Here is a 25,397-nt window from a genome sequence, read left to right on the forward strand (position 1 = left end):
GATAATTTTCATCTCTTTCGACAAAGAGAAAATTGTAGCTGGGGGATTGAGGAATTGATCCATTTTTTAATTAAATTCTTTTTGTTTAAATTAAGTTCTTAAGCTGTCTATATAGAATGATCAGAAACTTTGTTCTCTCCCTTTCATCACATTGATAAGAGGCAAAGTTTTTAATCCTCACAAAGGTTGTAACCATTATGTCTTTCCCCTTTGCAGGAACCCGTGGCCTTAGTCCTTCAGGTGGAATAGTGTGCGACATGGGAAAGAAAACCAAGAGGACAGCTGACAGTTCTTCTTCAGAGGATGAGGAGGAGTATGTTGTGGAGAAGGTGTTAGACAGGCGTGTGGTTAAGGGGCAAGTGGAGTATCTGCTGAAGTGGAAAGGCTTTTCTGAGTAAGTGCTTTTTTTCAGGCTTTAGGACTCTATAGAGGTAGAGACCATTGGTTTACTCACCCATGAGCCACCAGGGTCATTGTCTTTTTCCCCCCACCTTTTTTTACCTCTCCGAAGAATCAGAAGGTGCAGAAGTCACTAAGTAGTTTCCCTTCTCATGGAACTGATTTTTTTTCTTTTTTAATTTTCTTTTAGTTGTAGTTGGACACAAACCTTTATTTTATTTATTTATTTTTATGTAGCATTAGGGCCTCACACATGCTAGGAGAGCCACAAACCCCAGCCTGGAGCTGATGTTTTGATACAGCTTTTGAGGGGCAGGATAATGGATTGGTTAAGGAGCATAGGCCTTGGGAACCAAAGTTTCCATATTCTTGTTTCACCACTTAAGACGCAAGCTGGATTATCTTGGCTAATTTCCTTATTTCTCTTCAATAAAATTTGGATAAGAAAAAGTACTTGAGAGTTGTTGGGTAGATGTATAGAGTCTGAATCATAAGCTTAGAGTAAGTATAAACTGTTGGTAGTAGCAGTATTTGGGATACAACTAAGATAAAAATATGTATATTATAGCAAAGAAAGAAGTAAGTCATCTAGCCTGAATTGGATCTTAAAACTGTATCAAGATGAATTATACATCTTATTGTAAGACTTATTTGAGGTCAACATTTTATTTGCAGAAATTTCAAACATAGCCCAGGTGTGGTGGCACATGCCTCTAGTCCCAGCAACTTATTAAGAAACTGAGGCGGAAGGATCACAAGTTCAAGGCCATCCTGGCATTGTAGTAAGACCCTATCTCAAAATAAGAGATAATTCAAGCATTGTAAGATACCTAGCATCTCTAGCACCCAGAGTTGGTAGAGATTGGTAGTACACCAATCTGAAGATGCTTTTCATATTTTTTTTAAAGAGTGGTGGTAATACAACTTCCACTAGATAAGAACCACTGAGTTGGGGCTGGGGATGTGGCTCAAGTGGTAGCGAGCTCACCTGGCGTGCGTGCGGCCCGGGTTCAATCCTCAGCACCACATACAAACAAAGATGTTGTGTCCGCCGAGAACTAAAAAATAAATATTAAAAAATTCTCTCTCTCTCTCTCTCCCACTCTTTAAAAAAAAAAAAAAAAGAGAACCACTGAGTTTAGGGGAGACTGAGAGCACCATGAGGTAGAAATTAAAATAATAACAAAAGATTTTGAGGGAGTTCTGTAGGTCCATCAAATCACAACTAGAAGTACTAAGGTATTTAAAACTATCTCTTTTGAGCTACTGGTATCTCACCATAGATAAAAAGGAAGAAGATGGAGTTTGGGAAAGACAGTTTAAGCACTGATCCTTACTTTGTCATCAATACCTGGGACTCATAAATGACTGGAACAAATTTGGCCCTTTACCCAGTGTTTGACAACAAAAGTACCTGCCTGAGTGCTAGTGGATACCCTCTGTGGATGCTGAAACCGTGGACAACATTGAATCATATATAAATGCACTATATTTTTTTTCTTATATATCTATGACAAAATTTAATTTTTAAGTTAGGCACAGTAAGAGATTACAACTAATGCTGGGCGGGGCGGCGCATACCTATAATCCCAGTGGTTTGGGAGACTGAGGCAGGAGGATCATAAGTTCAAAGCCAGCCTCAACAATAGCGATGCACTAAGCAAGTCAGTGAGACCTTGTCTCTATAAAATACAAAATAGGGCTATGGCTCAGCGGTAGAGTGATTCTGAGTTTGATCCCTGGTACTAAAAAAAAGAGAGAGAGATTAACAGCTAATTATTATTATTATTTTAATATTTCTATTTTAGTTTTTTCGGCAGACACAACATCTTTGTTTGTATGTGGTGCTGAGGATCGAACCCGGGCCGCGTGCATGCCAGGCAAGCGCGCTACCGCTTGAGCCACATCCCCAGCCCCAACAGCTAATTAATGATAGAATAGTTGTAGCAACATACAGCAATAAAAGTTATGTGAATGTGGATTTCCCTCAAATATTTATTGTACTTACCCTTCTTATGATGACATGAGATGATATAGTGTTTGTGATACGATGAAGTGAGGTGAGTAATGTAGGCATTCTAATATGGTGTTAGGCCACTGCATAGGGTTATTTGAACATAAGCACTACAAATACCATGATAGTCTGATAGTGGAGATAACTACTAAGTGATATTGGGCAGATAGTGTGTGGAAACTTTGGTCAAAGGATGATTGACATTCACAGAACAGAGTGAGATGGTGCAACATTTCATTATGTTGCTCAAAGTGCATGCCATTTAAAGTGTATTAATTGTTTATTTCATGGAATTTTCCAATTAATACTTTTGTATTGCAGTCAACCACAGGTAAATTAAATTGCAGAAAATGAGGGGCTAGGTATATGGTTCAAGTAGTAGGGCGCTTGCCTGGCATGCGTGAGGCACTGGGTTTGATCCTCAGCACCACATAAAAATAAAATAAAAAAATATTCTGTCCACCTAAAGCTAAAAATAAATATTTTTAAAAATTGCAGAAAATGAAACCACTAGTGTATGTGCTAAGCAGTGATCAGATTCTACTTCCTCTGTTCTATTTAATTCTCATAAAAACCTTTAAAAGAACTGGGCATGGTGGTGCACACCTGTAATCCCAGGATTTAGGAGGCTGAGGCAGGAAGATCACAATTTTGAGACCAGTTTTGGCAACTTCATGATAACCATGTCTTAAAAAATTAAAAAGTTGGGGATGTAGCTCAGTGGTAGGTTGCCCTTAGGGTCAACTCATAGTAAAACAAACACACACATACACACAAGCCTTTAGAAGTATTTTCAGTTTCCAGATGAGGAAATTAGTGAGGCTGTTTCCTAAAGATCACATAACCTGTGATAGTAGAACAAAAATCCAGTATCAAGATTTTTGTGGGCGGGGGGCAGGGGAGGCTGAGGTTGTGGCTCAGGGGTAGAGCACTTGCCTAGCACGTGCAAGGCCCTGGGTTCAATCCTCAGAACCACATTAAAATAATAAAGGTATTGTGTGCAACTAAAAAATAAATATTTTTTTAAAAAAGATTTGTTTGGTTCTAAAATCCTTTTTAAATTATATTGTGCTTTCTTTTGGGTGAAAATTGTTAAAATAGAAGCAGCAGTGCCAAAATGGCAAGAAAGAGATAATCCCATCATAGGTCAGGCTTTTTTGCTATCAGCATACTCTTTCCCACCCCCAAGTCTACTTCTTGTGTTAGTGTTGTTGTGACTTTTGATTTTGGTGCCTTAATTTCCTCTGGAATAGTAAACTATATGGTTTCTGGGTTTGGGAGAAGAGTTGTGTGAATGATTTTTTTGTTGTTGAGAATATGAAAATATTTTTGAATGACTAATGACGGTAGACTTGAGTCCATTTGAATTAATATAATCCAAATCCTACTTCTTTGTCTATTGTGGTGATTTAGTATAGTACTGTATTGCCCTTTTTTTTCTTTTTTTGGTACTGGGGATTGAATCCAGGGGCGCTTTACTGGTGAGCTAAGTCCTTAGCTTTTTTTTTTTTTTTTTTTTTTTTGAGACAGGGTTTCACGGAGTTGCTTAGGGCCTCACTAAGTCGCTGAGGCTGGCCTTGAATTTGTAATCTTCCTTCCTTGGCCTCCTGAGCTGCTGGGATTCTAGCCATGCAGCACCACACCTAACTTAATTGCCTTTTTCTATGTGACTATTTAAGTCCTCCAATACTTAAAAACTTTTTCCCAAAATATGAGTAACATTTAGGACAATGAAAACTGGAGGTGAGGGGCTGGGGTTGTGGCTTAGTAGTAGAGCGCTCGCCTTGCATGTGTGAAGCCCTGGGTTTGATCCCCAGCACCACATAAAAATAAATAAAGGTATCATGTCCATCTACAACTAAAAAAAAAATTTTTTAAAAACTGGAGGTGAATGATTATTAGGTTGCCCTTTTTTTCAAGAGTTGTACAAATGGTTGATTATATGTTAAATCATATTTCTTGCTTAATAAGGCATAATTCAAGTTTCAAAAAGTTTTTTTAAATAGTTTTGTTATAGGTGGACACAATGTCTTTATTTTACTTTAAGTGGTGCTGAGGATTGAACCTCAGCATGCTAGGCGAGTTCTCTACCTCTGAGCCACAACCCCAGCCCTCAAAAAGAATTTTTAACATGGTACTACAAGGAATTGAACTCAGGGCCTCATACATGCTAGGCAAGCCCTCTACCACTGAGTTATAACCTTCTGCTCTAAATTTGAACTGTTGAACAGCTTTACTGAGGTGTAATCTACATAGTATAAAATTCACTCACTGAAATTATATAATTCAGTAATTTCTCATAAATTTGTAGAGTGGTGCAGTTATTACTACACTCCAATTTCAGAACGTTTATATGCCTCCATCCCCCAGAATTCCATTCAACCCATTTTTAGTTAATGCCAACTCCCATCTTCAACCTCAGGCAACCACTAATCTGCTTTCCATTTCTTTCACTTAGTTTAATGTTTTTGAGGTTCTTTGAAGTTGTAGCATGTTAGTATTTTGTTTCTTTTTGTTGCTGAATAGTATTATCTTGTATGAATATACCAGTTTGTCCAGTTGAAGGATGTTTGTTTTCATTTTTGGCTATTAAAATGTTGCTGTAAATAATTGTGTACAAGTCTTTGTACCGGCATAGTTTTTTCGTTTTTCATAGTAGAAATCTAAGATGGATGCCAGGCATGGTAGTGTACACCTGTAATCCCAGTGACCCAGGAGGCTGAGGCAGGAGGATTACAAATTCAAGGCCAGTCTGAGCAATTTAAGGAGACCCTGTCTCAAAATAAAAGGCTGGAGGTGTAGCTCAGTGGTAAGGTGCTCCTGGGTTTAATTCTAGTACTGCAAAAATAAATAGATTTAAAATTTATAATTTAAAAAATGTGAAACTATGTAGCTCAGTGGTAGAGCATCCCTGGGTTCATTTCCCAGTACTGCCAAAAATTAGTAAATAAGAATGAAATGCTGGGTGTGGTGGCATACACCTGTAAGCTCAGTGGCTGGGGAGATTTAGACAGGAGGATTGCAAATTTAAAACCAACCTCAACAATGTAGCAAGATCCTATCTCAAAATCTTAAAAATACAATATATATATATATATATATATTTTTTTTTTTTTTAAGCTGGAGATGTGGCTCAGTGAGTTCAATCCCTGGTTCAAAAAACAACAACAAAAAAAAAACGCCTGATATTTTTTTTGTACACTCATTTTCCTCTTTTTTCCAATCTTCTTGCCCAGGGAGCACAATACTTGGGAACCAGAGAAAAATTTGGATTGTCCTGAGCTAATTTCTGAGTTTATGAAAAAGTATAAGAAGATGAAGGAGGGTGAGAATAACAAACCCAGGGAGAAGTCAGAAAGTAACAAGAGGAAATCCAATTTTTCAAACAGTGCTGATGATATCAAATCCAAAAAAAAGAGAGAGGTAAGTTTCCTTTCCCTGTTCCCCAATGTGCCACTGTGTTAGCTTTTTGTTGCTGTGACAAATACATGAAGGGGGGAAAAAAAAAACATAGAAGAGGAAAGATTTGATTTGACTCACTGTTTCGGAGCTTTTAGTTCATGGTTGTTGACTCCAGTGCTTTGAGTCTGAGGCTAGGCTGGACATCATGGCCAAAGGGAATGGCAAAGTAGAGCTGCTCAATTCATGGCAGCTTAGAAGCAGAGGAGAAAGGGGAAGGGGAGGCCAGGAACCAACAAGGGCATGCCCCCCTGCCTATAGATTCCACCACCTCCTAGTATCCCATTCAGAAGTGGATTCATTCTCCCAAAAGCCCCACCTCCTAATATTGCTGCATGGGGACCAAGCCTCAACACATGAGTCTTTGGGGAACACTTTGTGTGCAAACCATAGCATTCACAAACTGTTTTATTTTAGGTATTTCTGTTCTAAGGATGTACCTAGAATAAAAGCTTTCCGGAGGTTTGTTGGTTAACTGCAGCGCCCCCTTCTGGCTGAGTGGGAAATGTAATTTGTGGTCAATGGATTTGTATTAAAGTGGCAAAATTAAATCTGTAAAACATTTAACTACTTTGCCTTCTCAGTAAATAGAAGATTTAGTTATTTTTTTTAAGAGAGAAAGAGAGAAGTAACGAACTGCCCTGTTTTTTTTGTTGTTTTTTTTTTTTTGTTTTGTTTTGTTTTTTTTTCTTAAGAGAGAGTGAGAGACAGAGAGAGAATTTTAATATTTATTTTTTAGTATTTGGCAGACACAACATCTTTGTTTGTATGTGGTGCTGAGGATCGAACCCGGGCCGCACGCATGCCAGGCGAGGGCGCTACCGCTTGAGCCACATCCCCAGCCCAAGATTTAGTTATTTTAGAGAGGGAGAATCTTTGAATTTTTTAAGAATGGAAAAGACCTTTATTTGTTTTAATGATAGTACTTGTTTTCAACCCTTCCTATTTTTTTAACTGAGATGAAATTCACATAATATACAATTAACTGACATTTCTGTTCTCTCTTGATCCTAATATATTTTCATACTTCACAAAAGAAATTAATTTTAATCTTCCTTTTGAATCTTTTTGTTGTTTATTTGGAAAGTATATTTATGAAATTTTTGTTTGATTCAGTTGCTTTAATCCGTGCTCTTTAGCTCTCAAGTAACTAGCATAAGCACTGTTATTACCTCCTTTTTCACCTGTATGTGTGCACATAAACACACACCACCCTCCAGCTTTTATTCGTTTCATTTATTTCAAGGTTACAAACCTTTTGTGGTGAAGGTTATATCACACACTTAAAGTTTAATAAAATAAAAGCATAAGTCCACTTCTGAGTCTTCCAGCATCACTGTCACAAGCACCTCTATTTATCTTTATTCTGCGTGGATACCTATCACTGGCTGCACATTAAAATCACCTGGGGGAGCTGCTTTAAAAAATCTCCAGTGCCCAAGATGCACTAGTTCAAGGAGAATTTCTGTGGTTTGGACCCAGGAATCATGGTTTAGAAAATCTTACACAAGTGATTCCTGGTCTTCATAGGGCAAGATATGGAAAAACAGCTTAAAAAGAAGTGAGCATGAAAGATTGGAAGCTGCAAGTGAAAGGGGACTCACAATTTCTATGTCCTTATTTGTTTCCCCGAATAATTGTTTTTTGTTTGTTTGTTTGATTTGTTTTGTTTTTTGCAACCTTATTTTAAAAACTGCCCTATTTTGGTGAGGTCTGTATATTATTATGATATGTTGTACTGATAAAGGATTTGGGAATGCCTTCTCTAAGGAGGGAGGTCTTGAGTCTCTTTCTTTTTTATGAGTCCTTTGTATTCTGGCTTTTATTATTTGATTCAGTTTCTGTCTAAATTAAGAGAGCAAAAATAACACAGTATAAAACTTCCAGTTAGGCATTTGTGACAGAAAGTGAGTATGTCCTCAATCTAGGGTTTCTGTCCTTTTGCAAAGGGGCAATCTGAGTAATCTGGCTTAGCGTCACTGGCCAGTACAGAGTTTCACTCCTAGGCCTGATTCTGAGGCTGCCAACCTTGAAAACAACCCCTACCTGTGCTGTTCACCCGAGGCCCTTGATAGCATTCTGAGCAGTACTGGTGGCTATCAGGTAGGCAGCTGGGAAGACAGGTGATTGTATGTTTTTTTTTTATTATTATTATTATTTTTTTTTAAAGACAGAGTGAGAGAGGAGAGAGAGAGAGAGAGAATTTTAATATTTATTTTTTAGTTATCGGCGGACACAACATCTTTGTTTTGTACGTGGTGCTGAGAATCGAACCCGGGCCGCACGAATGCCAGGCGAGCGTGCTACCACTTGAGCAACATCCCCAGCCCTGATTGTATGTTTTAAAGTATAGAGGAACAGAGGAGGATTGCATTTTTTTAACACCATTGCATTAAAAATTGGTTAGTTGGTATTATGCCTGATTTAAAATCACTGTCTCTATGATGATTTTAGCATTTACCTCGCCTCAGCTCCTTTTCAGCAGCTTGAATATTTTTCTCCCATCCCCCTCCCCCCTTCCCTCCCAATGTGGCAAACTGTTTTCAGCCGCCAACTATGATTTACTACCCAGACCATGTGCCAGCTTTCCAGCTGTGAGCAGCTGTGTGCACATCTGGGAACCTCTTCCCCTTAAGCACCCCCAAAAGAGGCTATGTTTTTAAAAGTATTTCCCCTTGATCCATGCCTGGAATTTCTATTGTGGGTTCTGGTATCTTTGGGGGCCACCTGAACCCTGCATCTCTTAGAGGAAAGTAAGGTGAATTTTAGATCAAAGAGATCTTATAAAAATTAGACACAAGGGATTTCATTCATTTGGATAGTTTTCCTAAATATTTTAGTATGCTGCTACTAGATAAGCTTGCATTATCTTCCATGATATAGTTTTAAAAAATTATGTTTTATATGATATTTTATTTTCTTGCTCTCCACCTGGATAAGACCCAGTCTAGATAATGATTACATTTAAACCAAGTTTTAAAACTTCTCTTGTGACTTATCAACTAGTTAGTTAGTTCATAATCCCAGTCCAATTCTACCTTCACTATCAGCTCATTCACATTGGAGGGGATAGGCAGACCAAGTGCGTGGGTATTAGAGTTTGTGATCTTTGAAACTGTTTTGTGTCATCAGCCTCATATCATTTTTACCTCTGTTTTTTCATAACATAGGTGACTATGTGAAAAGGAAAATTTAAATTATTGTTCAGTGTTAAGGGTAAAAGCCTCAAATAAGAATTGAGAGAAGGCTGGAGATGTGGCTCAAATGGTAGTGCTTGCTTGTCATCTCAGAAGCTATAGGACAGGGGCAGCTGCTTAGAATACTAGAGAGATTCAGAGTGAGTAGGAGGATTAGAGGAATTTCTAAATAGTGACTTCAGAACATCTCATGGGACCTTAAAGACTTGTAAGGGTCACTCTGAATCTTTTGAAGGGAATATAAGGAAGGACAATTGCATCTTCTTGCAAAAGAAAAAAAAATCTCTGGGCATCATAGTTGTCACCGACTTAACCTAGTTATTATATTTCTTAAATACTAAGACTTTTTTTGAATCAGTGACAGAAGTGGTATCACATGATATTAACCCAGATTGAGCTTGTTGTGCTGAGAAACAGAAATTTTTTTTACTCTTTCTCCAAGCTGTAAGTAACCTTTCTTTATCTTCTATTTATAGCAGAGCAATGATATTGCTCGGGGCTTTGAGAGAGGACTGGAACCAGAAAAGATCATTGGGGCGACAGATTCCTGTGGTGATTTAATGTTCCTAATGAAATGGTGAGAGAGATTGGGCTCCACTTCATGATTGTGTTTCTTTGAATTTGTATGGAAGATAGAGTGACAAGACTGAGAATTCCCAAACTAAGAATTTTGAATTTCAGAGATCCAAATCCTATGCCCGCTATCTGGCATTAAATGGGAATTGTGATTCACAATGTATTTATGACATTCTCAAGCTTCATTATGAAACCAAATTATGTTATAGTAGCCCATATATCAGAAAAAAGTAGAAAACATAAACTATCTGTTTATACAGTTCTGAATTATTTACTATAAGACCATGAGCCTATGACAATAAGAGTTGAATTAGACTTTCTACCATTCCTGAGGGCTAAGACCACTGAATGATCAAAAAGAGAAAAATAACCTCAACGAAAAATATTAAGGCTAATACTGACCAAAGCACAGGTTACTTTGGCCAGTAGAGAGAGTGGCTCTTGAAGTAAAGTGCAGTACTTTTTTCAGTTTGTTGTATCTATTTATTTCTAGGGATTGAATCCAGGGGCACTTTGCCACAGGGCTATATCCCCAGTTATTTTTATTTTTTGAGACAGATTATTACATTTGCTAAGTTGCTGAGGCTGCCTTGAACTTCACATCTTCCTGTTTTTAGCCTCCTGAGTCATTGGGATTCCAGGTGTGTGCATCAATGTGCCCAGTCAATTTGGGTTCTTAAAAGTGGGGTGATTAGCCAAGGTAGTCCCAGCCACTTGGAAGCTCAGGCAGGAAGATTGCAAGTTCAAGGCCAGCCTGGGCAATTAGCAAGACCCTGTCTAACAAAAAAGGGGCTGGGTGCAGAGGTGCACACCTATAATCCCAGTGACTCTGGAGACTGAAGCAGGAGGATCAAAGTTCAAAGCCAGCCTCAGCAGCTTAGTGAGGCCCTAAACAATTTAGACCCTTAACTTTTTTTGGTTGTAGTTGATACTGGAAATTGAACTAGGGGTACATCTAATCTCCGAACTATATCCCCAATTCTTTTTTCTTTTTATTTTGAGATAAGATTTCACTGAGTTGCTGAGGTTAGCCTTGGACTTGAAATTCTCCTACCTCAGTGTCCTAAGTCACTGGAATTATAGGTGTGCCCACCTACATTCACATATTTAACTAGTTTTTTCTTCCATAGTCCAAAATTAAGTATCTGCTCTAAGCTATGCATTTTCTATTTCCTCTCATCCATAATACTTACCTCTGTGAATTAAATGCTCAATTTTCTAGAAAAGAAAGTATAGCTATATTTGTCCACATCTCAGGAGAATTTAAATTTTTTTTGATTAATTAAAATAATTGTGTTGCTAAGATAATTTTGTTTTTACTTGGTAATGGGGCTATGTGACTTGGGTAATAGGAATTTTCACCAAATTTCCATGTTCTTATTGTTTCAAATCACAGTTCTTGGGCTAGGGATGTGGCTTAGTAGTAGAGCATCTGCCTGGCATGCATGAGGTCCTGGGTTTGATCCTGGCACTGGGTGGGGGTTGGAGGGTGGGGGGATCATAGTTATGACCAAGGGTAATGAGTATTTAACAGGCCACAAAATGAGGAGGATTAGATCTCTTTGCTTAAAATGATTCAGAAACTAGATTTACACATATTATAATTATGCTGAGTACATGTTTAATTGTGTTTACTCACATGTTGAGACACACAGATAAAACTTACAAAAGTAGAATAATGTATTATTCATCCTTTCACCCTGAAATAAAGCTGAGGAGGACATCAAGTCAGTTCAGTGCGCATAGTGACATAGAGTCTGTTTGGACAGATTCTCTCCCTCTTACTTCATTTCCTTCTAAGTCTTTTATTCTTCCTTCCAGGAAAGACACAGATGAAGCCGACTTGGTTCTTGCAAAAGAAGCTAATGTGAAATGTCCACAAATTGTGATAGCATTTTATGAAGAGAGACTGACGTGGCATGCATATCCTGAGGATGCGGAAAACAAAGAGAAAGAAACTGCAAAGAGCTAAAGGACGGGTGGTCTCTGTCATTTCTCTTTGTACATAATACATTCGCCTCCCTGCCTTTCCCTTCTGCCCACCCTCTTCTATCCTAAACACATCCATAAAAAAAAAAAAATGTGCTTATCACTGTGCTCCACAGGAGAAATGTTGGTATTGGTTCTCTTGTAACATAACTGATGGTCTGATTCATGATAAGTGTCTTTCTGTGAAGACCAGGCATTTACATACTGTGTGTAATTCCCACAAGTTTTTCCTTTGCCCTTATCTCTTCCTTCTGCTCCCCTGTGACCTCAAGATAAGTTTTAACTTTTTAATCACCTTAAGAGTCTTGATCTTTTCAGGGTTGGTTGCTTTTTAGATTGGGGGATTTTATTACAATGATGATGAATTTTGGTTTCTTGCTTTGTTTCTCAGAATATGTTAATGACCAGCTGGCCTTTATTTTGACATGTTGGGATGGAAAGAATATTGCCCATCTTTTAAAAAGCCAATAGCAACTGCCTACCTGTTGGGGCTTTCCCAACTTCTTTAGCTCTACCCAGGAGAATGCAGGGTCCCTGATGTGGTCTTCTTCTGGGCTACCCTCTGTTGATCCTCACCCGTCCCCCCAGAATAACTCCGTCCTTTGGAGGACTTGAAATTTTATGTTGAAATTTATCAAGGCCCTCCTTTTAGCCCTAGGATTTTTGGCCTTGTTCTTAGTAATCCCTGATTTTCCTTCTGTAAGTTTGTCATAAAATGACAAGATTATTAACTATGGGACAGGAGGATATGGGGTAGGGGCAAGAAACAGTTGTCTTTATCATGTATGATGTGTATGTATTCTTTCCTTCCATCCCTTATATTTAGACTGTATTTATGTAGGTGTGAGTGATTGCCTGGTGCTTGCTTGTGCCAAGGTGCTAGGCACCCTCCAACCCTGCCAACTTTTGTGGCCTCCCAAAGCATTCCTGTTACCAAAGAGGCTTCAAACCTGACTCTCTCTTCTCAATGGACCTATGTTGCCCTTCCATGTCATTATTTTCAGTGGGGAATTTTTGGAGGGGAGCCATTGGCCACAGTATCAATTTTAAATTTTCATTAACAATTATATATAAGTTTTCTGCTTTTTATGACTCCTGGATTTGCCAACAGAGTCCACAAAGTATTAATGTTCTTCTCCTTTTCCACCCTCAAATTTTATTTGAATCTTATTTTTTAAAACCCATTTTCATGGAAAACTAACCTCAGAAAGTGGCAGGTCCTTGCATTAGCATGTCGACACAACCTTTACTCCCTACTCAGCCAAATAGTTCCCTTTTGGTTTCTTCTTGCTTTGCTATTGAAAGATTTTTTTCTGATCATATCCTTCTGCCTTTGTCCCCCAAACAATGCCCTACTTCCCTTTATCCTTTTCTTGTAATTGAGAGGGCTAGAGAATCAGGACTAAACATAAGGAAGTAGCAGGGTTTGAGCATCCTTGTCCCAGCCTCAAAGCTGAGGAAATAAGAATAAATGCTTGAAGTAGCCTTAATTCTAGAGTTTGCCAGCCATTGAGGCTGTTTTTGTTGTTGTTTTTGATTTTTAAAACATATAGCTGTCTGGCCAGGAGCATTCAGCCATTGCTAGATTATTCATAGTAATGAGGGGAATGGTGGATTGCTCCAGTCCACAGATGAGCCAAATAATATGCAAATCATATACCCATTCATAGCATTTGTTACATTGCTTCCCTGCTCAGCTGCTGATTGAATTCTGTATGTTGTATAAATTATGTCAAAAATTATACTGCACAGTTGAGAAGACAGCTGTTGCTGCAGTGACAGGACAGACTGGAACAATGGAGCTTTTGGTTTAAGTCAGCCAGGAAAATCTTTCTGAATGGTAATGTGATTGGGAGGAGAGCTCATAACCCATTCCTTATGTGGGTAGGAGTTTTTATCTCCATATTTCTTTGCTCTATGAAGGATTTAAAGGCTGGATCAAGTGGTAGATCATTGACAGTCGTTTGTATTTAATCTGATGGGCATCAGCAAGAAAAGAAGGATGGTCAGAAAACACATTTTTCGTACAAGTAACATAGGATATCAGGGTAGGTAAGAATAGGGCAAAAGATGTCCAGAGCTCCTGAGAAGGGGATCACCCAGATCACTTTGACTGACTGCTGGAGAAAATGCTAACCTACCTAAGTAACCAGTGCATGCCTCCCAGTGATAGTGGTTATGTGAACTGCAATGACCATGTTTTTAAAATCAAATCTAGCACATGGACAAGGAAAACAGCAATATTTGGTACTGAGATTAGTCCTTGAAACCAGGTACATGATGTTTTGCTGTGGCTATAGGTAATGTTGAAAACATTTATCAAAGTCTGAATTTCCTTTACCAAAATGACCCTAGTGTCATCTGTTACTCATCGCCCCTTTAATTCTCTTCATTTCATCTTTTTCTGTCTTCAGTTTATAGAATCATGGTTTTCTCATCAAAACAACTTTTGTTCTCTCCTTGCTACTCACAGCTGGTTGTGTGGAATGTAGGGAACCATAGCACCAATACTAATTTCAGCCCTTAGCACAAAGGAAACCAGATGCCTGCCAGTGCCTCCAGCATTTGTTGGTGGAGAGTTGTTCTCTCCATTGGAGAATTGCAGCCTCAAACAAATCTGTTTCATGGAACTTTCTCCTCTCTGAGAGTTTGTAGCCATGGGTGAAGCACCCCCTTTCCCTTTCTGAGGATTGAACCCAGGGGTGCTCACCACTGAGCTACATCCCTAGATCTTTTTATTTTGAGATAGGGTCTTGCCAAGTTGCCCAGGCTGGCCTCCAACTTGGAATCCTGTCTCAGCCTCCCAGGTAACTGGGATTACAGGTATGCTGTTGCACCCAGTTTGCAAAGAAAACACTCTTAAATGCGTAGGTCTCAGGTGCTCGCGGTATATTTTTCCTGTGTTCAGTTCTCTTTCAAAACTTTCTAATGTTGAATTTCTTCCAATAAACAGCAGTAAGCGATATCCCTTTCTACAGAGTTTTAACAGAGCTTTTTGGAGTAGAGTCTACCAGGGACAGCTTAGCAGGTCTTCTGATTCCCAGGACTGCACAAATGGCTCTCAGGTTTAAGTCCACTACTGGGAAGGTCAGCCTGGAGGGCAGTGCCCATTTTAAACCTGGAGAGAGCCATATTGGTTTTTTTTTCCTTGTTCAAACGGGCTCTCGGGAATATTTGAACCTGTGGTGCTCCCAGCACTGACAACTCTAGATGGTCCTTGGCTGTCCCCCAACCATATCTGCATACTTTTGGTTGTTGAAGGGTTGGTCCTATTCCCACAGCCCAGGCAGTTATTATCCTTAATTCTTTTTATTCCTGTTCTAGAACTACCTGTTGTCTGTTTTCTTTACATTCAGTCCAAATCACAGGGCACTGGGAAAGGTTTTAGGACTTCATCTTGAGTTTTTATTGGGCCTGTGCTTTAATCCAGTTCACTAAGGAACAGTGAAGGAGCAGCATGTGGACTGAGGAATCATTGTCTCCGGCATTAGGGTTCAAATTTGAGGGTCTAAAACACTACTTTGTGAGGATGTGAGAGCCCTATTAGAGCTGAATTGAAAAATCTCAAATGGGCTAAAAAAAAAAGGGGGGGGATTTATGACCCCATCCCTTTGGTTTAGATTTTTAGAGTCAAAGTTAAGGTTATTTACAGTCTTTAATTTACAGTGTAACACAGTATAGACTTGAAGTCTGTACTTTTATAATTGAATCATCAGGCATGTCTATACCAAGGAAGAGAGAGGAAAGGTCTGGAGCCACTGTTTGACATTGGCTTCACCCTCTAATGAAGGATTGTTTTCAAAAACAGATGTTGTCCAGCCTTACACACAAAGGCATATGCTCTGAATTGGGTGCCCCGAGTTTTACATAGAGCTGTCTGAATTCTCACCATGTTAATGTACATCAACTTTGGTGATTTCATTCAATAAACATTTTTTGGCCTGGGGATACCAAGTTCAAAAAGGGGCCATCCTTTTACACTCAAGAGAATTTTCATTTTAGTATGGGATGAATTGATCATTAATAATTTTGTATAGTAAAGATTACAAGTGAGGGCTGGGGTTGTAGCTCAGTGGTAGAGCACTTGCCTAGCATGTGTGAGGCACTGGGTTCGATTCTTAGCACCACATAAAGGGCCACCAACAACTAATAAAATATTTTTTTAAAAAAGATTACAAGTGGGTATAAGGTTCTGATTTAGGGACAGAGACAGCTGACTGATGTGGTGTAGTTTTGAGCTCTAGAGTAGGAAGGTGACATTAATTAGTTAATATGTGGAAAAGAACTATGGCCTTGGATGAACTGAGCTAATTGGCCGTAGAACACAGCAAAATTGTTTTCCAGAAAATAAACAAAGCTGAGTTTAAAATGCTGTCATTATGGAGAGAGAAATCAGATGAGTGGGTATAGAGAACCCCTGATTTGAGTCCCTGGCTTGTCCTCTGTCAAAGTATTCAGTGATGTAGTTAGTTCTTGCTTGTGGAAAGCATCAGCTATGTTACGTATCCAGTTGTTTGTAGATTCTTTAACACTGTTCTTCATGGACATGTTATCAAAGTTGCTCACACATATTTCAGTTTCTTATCCCTTTTGGAGGAGTAAACATGAGGTGGGCTTTAAGCTTAAAATGTACTATCTCTTGAGAAGATTTGTTTTAAAAAAAAAAAAGCTGGGGGCACATCTGTTAATACCTGAGCATATTACCTCGGGGTAGTACAGTTTTATTCAAGTACAGCAGGAGAGTGATTTCTCACTTGTGTCAGTTATGTGGTAACCTTTCCCAAAAATACACATAACCTGGAGTCTCAATGAATCCTAACCCAGTTATGAAATAGTGTAATCCTAAGAAATTGTCCATTCTAACCCACATGCTCATAAGAAGAAATTTAGCTCTGACTGGATTAGCAAGAGTAAAGAAGCTTTGGAAGTCAGAATTCCCAGGATTTAGACTAATTACTGGAAAGTTAAGTGTGAAGTTCTTTGGATAGCTTCATAAAAACAATTTGTTTCATTTTGCTTGTGCTGGATTTCTTGAATTTTAATCTACCTCATCTTGTCTTTAGAGTTACTTCTGCCTGTCATTGCCACTTGAACATCATGTTTGACTGGTTGTTTTCTAAGGTGGCATTTTCCTATTTGGTAGTTCCTTTTCTTCTGGTCCTCATTTCACCTAGCATCATCTCACGTTGCTTCTCTGTCAGAAGAAATGTTTTAAAATAGTTTAAAGTCTTGTTTTATGGGAAGAAGTGATCCTTCAGTGCTGTTTGTCTCTGAGGTCAGTAAGAGAGGAGTTAAAACAAGGTGGTGGGGGAGGGACAGATCCTGCACTGGAGGCAAAAGCTGACAAGGAAAGAGCCATTAATTAAGACAATTTCAAAGTCAACTGATTGTGATCATTAATGTCATAATAGATCAAAACCTAATTATCACAGTCTAGGTAAGAGCCATCAGTATTAATCGGAAAATCTAATAGGAAACTATTATTAAGAAATTAGGCCAAATTGAATGCAATGAACTTTTTATCTTGTCATTCTCTATTTTGTGTGTGTGATGTCCCTTGGCATTGACAGGTATGACCCTGACAGCTGATCCAGGTCCAAATGGTCAGCTCATTACTTTTTTTTAAGGAGTGTATTTCTGGGGGGTTGGGGACAGTTAAAACTAACCCGAACTGTCATTGCTGAAGATCAATCTTGAACTTTCTTGTCATTTGGATTTGTCCATTGTGATCAGCCATCAGTAGAAAAAGTTTATATTATATTTAAAGTCTTTAATGGTTCCTGGAACTATAGTGTCCCTGATGAATATGGTACTGTGTGGATAATTTTTTTTAGCTTCTGTTGCATGTAGAAGGTCCTGCTGCACTAGCCGCTGTGAGGGGCATGAAAAAAAGCAAGGTATTTGGAAATTATTTGAGATTACCTGAAACCATAGTTTCCTATGTCGGCATTCTCAAGGCTCAAGTCAGTGTTTTCCAGTTTCCGGTAGCTTTAGGATTTGATTCTAAAACAGGGCTGGCTGGGGTTTGGTACCCTCCTGACCCCCAGCCCCTTGTCCTAGTTTTGGGGTAAGGAATATAATGGTTTCTACCAGAACTCAGAATAAAACCAAAGTGGGTGGGGAATGCATCAAATGTTTTTTTGTCCGTGGGTTTTCTGTTTTGTTTTTTGCCTTTTGCCTTAAAGAGCTATGGCTCTGGCAGGAGGTAAGAATATTACAAGAATGTATGACGAGTTATAGAGGTCACCGTTATATTCTTAATCTTAAGCTGTTGATGCAGTCCTGGGTTTGAGCTGAGACAGAGAGGTTGGGAAATGATGCCCTCTGGGTTGGTGGGGAGGGTTGTGCAGCAGCTGGAGGCTGGTTGGTGGTGCTGGGCTTCTGCGTTGTGTGATAAGTAGCCCTAGGAGACTCGATCAAGCCCACCAGTGGGTTAAGGTTTTTCTTGTGCCTACCTGAGAGTGGTCTTGTTTCTTTCTGGATTTTAGGAATTTGGATTATTCAGTACAAAACCTTGAGAAATCATTGTGACTTAGCTCTTCACGTCTTAAAGATTTTTTTCCCCCAAAGGAATTCATGTCTTTAGTGTTTAAAATGTAATTTTATTTTCCACTAACATAATTTTCAGAAGCAGATGGTTTCTCTTAGGTTCCTCACATTATACTAGATAAATAATAAACCCTTAGTTAATAATTGTGGGTTGATTGAGCTCATCTCATTTGCAGAGTAAGGTGTACCTATCATCTTCCTTTTGCTCCCAAGTGTACCTGAGAAGTAGAATACTCTTAAGAAGCAGAAGATGAATTGAGTGGATGCTAATTATGTGTGCCAACCTCTTCAACTGATTTCATAATGGCTGACCTTGGGCAAGTCATTCCTTTCAATGCCTCAGTTCCCCATCTGTCAAATGGGGATAATAATACTGACCTACCTCACAGGGGTGTTGTGAGGCATTGTGAATCAAAGTTGATAGAATACTTTAGGTTCCTCTGTGGAGGATTCCTTGAGCCGAAGTGTAAGTCTGATGCAGGCTTTTAGTCCTCACTGAGCTGTCTCCAAGTTTGGAACTACTTAGTGACCTCGGCAAACTCTCTGCCCCCTACCCCTCATCAAAGCTGCTAGTTCAGATGTTGACAGTGTTTTCTTGAATGTTGGAGTCTTAATAGTCCAGACGTACTTGGGATGTTATGGGGGAAGGCACTAGTATCTCCTCTGTCTTGCATTCACAGAGAAAGGCTTTGGATTAGGGAATCATGAGGGAGGGGTGCTACTGCTTGTTTTTCTTTGCAGGTTGGGAATTAAGATTCCTTTACCTGTGGATTTGGAGCCAACAGACTGTTTCCAGAGGGTCTCAGTGGTTTTGACTTCTATCACTTTTCATTCCCCCCAAATGATCCCAGGACTGCTAGGTCACTGTACCCTTACATGCTCCTAAGCCTCCACCTCCTCATAGGAACCAGATGGTTCAATAAATGTTACTACCACCTCATTCTCCACCAGAAAGAGCTACATTGGAGGGTTTTTTTACCCCCCAGAAATATGTGTAATGCTTAGAATTGGGCATTGATCCTTAAGACTTACATCTGATTTACTGTATTTAGTATTTGTCATCTCTTTCTCAATGTCCACAATCTGAACCTGACCTTGACCTTTTTTCCCCCTTTGGTTTGAGAAAACCTTGGAAACTATTTCTATTGCCCAGGTATGGGCTCAAGAACTGTCCTCTTTCCATTTCATTTTAGGGGCTCTGCCAGCTCCTCTTCCCAATAGGGCTGTTTCTCCTTTCCCTTCCTTAGTCCTAAATTGGTAACTCATGAAAAAGCACAATGTCCTGGCTCCTTGCAGTCACATTCCAGTTCTCTGTGTTTTGTGGACTCTGCTCCCGCTGTTCACCCGGTACTGGGGGTACTGGAGGGTTCTGTGGAGTCCTGGAGGATGGAGAGAGCACAGTCTGACATCCTGCCAAGTAGCCAGGAGTTGACTCGCCCACGGCCTGGTGGCCTTCCACCACTTCCCACCGGATGGTATCTAAGAAACTCAAGAGGCTGGGTTCCTTCCAGCACCTCACCATCCTGAGTAGTAAAGTCACACTTTGTAGCCAGATTTCTGAATGGAAATGAGGCATTGAATTCTCTATGGACTTTTTGGTTTGTGGGGGAGTTTGGGTTGTGTTTTTTAGTTTTATTTCAGCCAAACATGTATGCTTTTGATTTTTTTTTAAAGGATAAGTGATCTATATGTATGTTTGCCTCTTAAATGTAAAATGTTTAAAAGTAGGCATTTATGTGTTTCCACAACTGACATCCGATTCAGACCTCATTCTCTCCCCCTCTTCCACCCTCTTTTCCCTCTTTTCATACTCTTGTATTGGTTCTAATAAATGGTTGCTTTTCAAATATGGATCTTGAGTGGTAGTTTGAAGATCTGGATCTCACACCCTTTTTTAGTTTGGGCCCTGGAATGTCAGACCGTAGCCATACATCCCGTTTCCAAAAGAGTAGCGGGACTTTAAGAATAGAGGTGGATGAAGGTTGGGGTGCCTTAGGGTGGGGGGCTGGTTTCCTAAGGGTTGTTGGGTCTCTTAGTCGCTGTCTTTCTACAGCCACAGGGTGGTGCAAACCTGCGGGAATACAAACATGTCCCACTCCCCAGTCTTCCTTGAACTGGCTCTGTTTGTGTGCCTTCCTGGTTCCCAGGCTCTTCTTGCTGCTGACAGTTCAGAGAATAAACATGACCCATGGCACTCTATAAAAATGAGCACATTCGGGCTGGGGATGTGGCTCAAGCGGTAGCGCGCTCGCCTGGCATGCATGCGGCCCGGATTCGATCCTCAGCACCACATACAAACAAAGATGTTGTGTCCGCCAAGAACTAAGAAAAATAAATAAATGTTAAAATTCTCTCTCTCTCTGTCCCCCTCTCTCACTCTCTCTTTAAAAAAATAAATAAATAAAAAATAAAAATGAGCACATGGTCGTTAGAACTTAAGAAATGCCACATCAAGTAAACAGTCAATTAGGTTTAAGGATTACAGTGTATGTCTTTGTAAATATAACTTCGTATTTTATCTTCCTGATTTTTGACAAATAACCAAATAATCTGTCTTCTCTGAGGACTAAATGCTTGGGGCCAGGAGTGTGATGGAGGCCAGTTGGAAGCTGGGTTAGCAGGGGAAGCATATGCTGGAAAATCCAGCATTTATTGGGTAACCCAAGTCTCATGCAGCCCTGAAGCTAGTGGAGATAGGCAGAAACTCCCAGAAGAGTGAGAAGTGAGGAAGATCCCAGAACCAAGGCACCCTCCCATGGAGATGTGACTGTGAGGCAGAGTCCTTGTTCCTACCAGCTCTTATCTGCAGTTCTATCCTGTTTTCCTTCCTTACTCTTGAGTTATAGAGTCTCCCCAGTCTAATCTCGTAAAGTCTTATGAAGACATCTGTAGGTTGGCTGACTTAATGGTCCATGACCCCATAAACATGGGACAAGAGAGCCATTTGGTCCACTTCAGAGCCAGACCCTTCTGGACATTATTTATTTCCTACCTCTGAAGCCTGGGACTGCTTGCCCCCTTCCCCTTCTATCTCTTTCTAGTTCTTGCACCACCATGACGGTTTGTCTCTGCCTCAGGCCCATCAGAAAGCACGACTCCAGGGTTTTGACACCAGCATTCTCACCCCTAAACAACTGTGGCTTAGTTTTTGCCTCCTCCAGTGTGCCTGCATGGCGCTCGCTCAGATGAGCTCATCTTAGCTCAGAACTCTTCCCTGGAATCTTGCCTGGTGGTCTGCTGGAGAAGTCCAAAACTGGGCAATTTGGCCTCTCCTTTTGTCTTCCTCAAGGGCTACAGAGTTAGTGAGATCCATGCAGCACCGAGGATCACGTGTGGGGATCACCGTGCACATACATGCAGCTCTAACAGCTCTAACATGAAGGCAGCAGCCTTCAGGCAGCCTCTGCCCTTTGGAAGGAAGTGTGAGCCAGGGCAAGAGCCTCATTATTTTGTGGCCTGCTAGACAGAACCGTGCAGAGGGGAGCCCACTACAGTCCATGGACATACCCAGGTGCTACCCAAACCTTGATGTGACCTGTGTCTGTGTGTCTGCGTGTGTGTTGGAGCAGGGGAACCAGCAGAAAAAGCCGGTCCCACTGGTGTCTATGGATGTGCCACACAGGCACAGTGGGACTCTTTTCAGGCAGAGGTGGGGCTGAAGGGGAACTACAGAGTGTGAGAAAACCCTGTGAACTCACTTGGAGTCATGGACAAGCTGAAGACAAATGAAGGGAAGGGCTGGTTTTGTGGCCCGTGGCCGTCTTCCTCCCCTCCTTCCTACGGCTCTCCTGCTTTCCCTACCCGCTCTGCAGCTGGAGCATCTTGCATTCCAGGTGCTGGCTCCCTCCTCACCCAGCTTCTGTCTTTATTTGTGCTGCTGTATTTTTTATGATCTCTCCCCTTTGTCTACTATATTGTGTGTATTTTTCTTGTTCTTCATTTTTTTGTTTTTGCTTCCTTTTTCTCCTCACTTCTGGTCTCTCCATGTTCTCTCCATCCTTTAAATTCCACAAGCAACCTCAATTTGGACACTTATTTTCAATCCCATCAAATTAATATCTTTCTTGCAACAGTCTGGGACTCTGAGCTCTTTCCACCCCATGCCACCTCTGGAAACAGGTGCATCCCTTTCTGTATATAATGTGATGCTCCCTTCCAGACTGGGAGAAGCAGCTGTCTCAACAGCCTCGCGCCTCCTCTCCACAAAGCCGTTAGATCATTTGGTTATGAGCCAGGGAGGGAGAAAGAGATGCTGAGAATTGAGCTTGCTGATAAATTTAAATTTGGGGGCTGCTGAGATGAACAGCGTTGGGGTTATTATTGCACCCTTTCCTTTTCTTTCCCTTTCCTGCTGCTGCTGTCTTCTGGAGAAAGAAGCTGGAGGGGAGTTGAGGTATTGGCCACAGCTGCTGCAGTTTATGAAATTCTGCTACATCTGCAGCAAGGGGCGGAGGCAGGGGGAGGTGCACTGGAGCCCTCTCCTCTGCTGATAGCAATGGGATAGGCCATTCCTTTCCTGCTGTTTCCCAAACCATCTGCAGAGACCTGTACAGCATGCCCCTTACCCCACCCCAATTCTATGCTTCTTTGTTTTATCTCCTGCAGGAGCCAGGGGACTACAGGTCCTAGGGACCTGGGCCTGACAGCTCCTCTGATTTCTGTCACATACCCCCTTGCTCTGGTTCTTGCCTTACCACTCCAGTCAGATCTATGCAGGGAGCTGGGAGCTGGAGAGGACTGAGCTGCCCCAGGGGAGGGGGGGAGGGGGTGCTGCTCCGGGTGCAGTGCAGCCCAGCCCCAACTGCCTCTAACCAGGAAACTGGATGCTCCATGCTTTCTCTGCCCTTCCAGTTGCTTCCTTCTCCCTGACTTTTTTTCTTGTTCATTGTCTGTTCTCAGTTGCTGTTTTGTTTTGTTTTTTTTTTTCCCTTTATGTTAGAGAGTGAATAAGGGGGATTGAGGGGCAGAGTGAGAGAGGGAGAGAATAAAGATTGTTTTCCTCCTCTCCTCTGTGGGATAGGGGGCAGGGAGTTGCCATCTTTCTCTCCATCCTCAGCCACCAGAGTGAGCAATGATGTATAAAACAAGGACTCTTACTGGGGATATAGCTCAGTGGAGAGAACATGCCTATATTGCAAGGCCCTGGGTTCAGATCCCAAAACTGCAAAATAAAACTTAACAATCAATTTGGAAACTTTCATAACACTCCGGGGGGGATTGGGGCCATCTGGGGTGCTCCCATAGACTGGACATCACTGAACTTTAGTTTCTAGCTAAACCAGCTGAATCCTTATTTTGTCTGAAACTCCTGTTTCCTTGTAGCATAGGAATAAAAAATTTTCTCCCTGGGGGTCTCCCATTGCCCCATTCATCAGCCTAAGGGATCATGAACAGGTAGAAGCCATTTTCCTGATTCTCCCTGTCCCAATCTGCTCCAAGTAGATGAAGGCCAGGAACTATGTCTGGGCTTTTGGATCTCATTTCTACCTTTGACTTCTATGCTTTCTCTCAAAGCAGAGAAGGGGATTTTTGGTTTGGACTAAGGAGCTGGTTCAGCGACCAGGTTACGAGCATGGAGAAAGGAGGTAGAAAGACAGGCCCAGGGTTGTCCCTGGAAAGAACTAGGAGACTGGATTAAAATATGGGAAACAAGAAGCTTAAAAAGACAGATGATGTGTAGGGGATGTATGTGTGCCAACACACAGATGCCAGGAGTATGGGAAGCTCACACAAGGAGCAGGTGAGGCCCTTGGCCGCTGCGCATCCTCTGCCTCCTGGTGCACCCAGACAAACACAGCCAGCTGGAACTTCCCTTCTGAAGAGCTCTGGGCAATGAATCAACCGAGCATCCACCCTCAAGTGTTCTGAATTAGAAAAGACTAGATGACCTCCCTGGAAATCTGAAAAATATTTGGACTATTTCAGGAAGTTCTTTGGCATCCTGAGGACTTTAATCTCCACCCTAGGGTTGGGAGGATGGAGGGCCTGGAATCCTGAAGTTTCCCTTCCTCAGGCCTGAGTCCTGCTTCAGGTGGTCTCAGGAAGGGACAGAGAAGAGAGTGTGTCTAAGGAAGGAGGTGAGGCATTGGCAGTATGGTGGCTGCAGATAGGGCCACCTCATTCTCAAGACAGATCTCAGAGCTGGATAGCTGCTGCTGCCTCCAGAGAAGAGATGGGCAAACAGCTCCCTTCTTCCCACAGGAAATGGCATGTCTCAGTGTGTGTGAGTTGGAGGGATGGATTAATTTGAATATATGTTTGTGCTCATTTGAATATATTAAATCACTTTAAGTCCAAGTTGTGTCACTTTAATAGAAGGGAAGCATTGCCTAGATAATTCAAGGCAGCAAATAATTCCCAAATTGTTTACGAATATGAGTAAAGGTTTCTTGGACTGGATCTTGGGACAACATCAAAAGGTAGGTACCTGTGGGCTTCTTGGCTTCTCTGGGTGAAAAGGAAGAAGTCATTAAAGGAGGTAAAGAAGAAGTTCTTAGATCTGCAGCAGGACAGCTGTACACAACTCAGCAGCAGAAAATAGCAAGCAGAAAATGGAAGAGGCAGGTGGAAGAAAGGTGGGAGGCTCAAGCGAGCCTCAGGGGCAGCAAACTATGGGAAAAATATTGAGCATGTTGGCAGGCCAAAGGCCCAAAGAGCTGTAGAATAAAGTGGGAGCTGAGAGAGGTTAGGAAGCAATGCAAAGTCACCACTGGCATTTCTCCAGAATTAGCCAGTACACCAGCCCAGACCAGTCCAGGCACTGGGCAAAATCATGAGGTAAGAATTCAAGTCTGGGGCTGAGCATGGATGCCTGTAATCCCAGCAGCTCAAAAGATCACAAGTTCGGGCTGGGGATGTGGCTCAAGCGGTAGCGTGCTTGCCTAGCATGCGTGCGGCCCGGGTTCGATCCTCAGCACCACATACCAACAAAGATGTTGTGTCCGCCGAGAACTAAAAAATAAATATTAAAAAAATTCTCTCTCTCTCTCTCTCTCTCTCTTTAAAAAAAAAAAAAAAAAAAAAAAATCACAAGTTCAAAGCCAGCCTCAGCAACTTCGAGGTGTCAAGCAACTCAGTGAGACCCTGTCTCTAAATGAAATACAAAATAGGGCTGGGGATGTGGCCCTGGGTTCAATCCCTGGTGCCAAAGAGAGGGCAGGGAGAATTCCAGTCTGGGGCTGGGGGTGTGCTCAGTGGAAGGACACATGCTGAGC

The 25,397-nt window shown here is 41.1% G+C and overlaps 1 protein-coding gene across 5 annotated transcripts in view; it reads left to right on the forward strand.

The window, feature by feature from the left end:
- Cbx5 (chromobox 5) overlaps window positions 1-20,034 on the forward strand; it is a 39,394-nt gene extending 19,360 nt beyond the window's left edge. For 4 of the 5 annotated variants that reach the window (XM_040280526.2, XM_005325074.5, XM_005325072.5 and 1 more), the window contains exons 2-5: window positions 217-394; window positions 5,650-5,836; window positions 9,546-9,646; window positions 11,467-20,034. In XM_040280526.2, the coding sequence (XP_040136460.1) occupies window positions 217-394; window positions 5,650-5,836; window positions 9,546-9,646; window positions 11,467-11,617 (617 nt within the window). In that variant the 3' untranslated portion in view covers window positions 11,618-20,034. The remainder of the gene's footprint in view (window positions 1-216; window positions 395-5,649; window positions 5,837-9,545; window positions 9,647-11,466) is intronic. The other variant, XM_078053384.1, reaches the window with a different exon arrangement.
- The last annotated feature ends 5,363 nt before the right edge of the window (window positions 20,035-25,397 follow it).

Source organism: Ictidomys tridecemlineatus, chromosome 6 (genome assembly GCF_052094955.1).
Source record: "Ictidomys tridecemlineatus isolate mIctTri1 chromosome 6, mIctTri1.hap1, whole genome shotgun sequence".
Lineage (NCBI taxonomy): Eukaryota > Metazoa > Chordata > Mammalia > Rodentia > Sciuridae > Ictidomys > Ictidomys tridecemlineatus.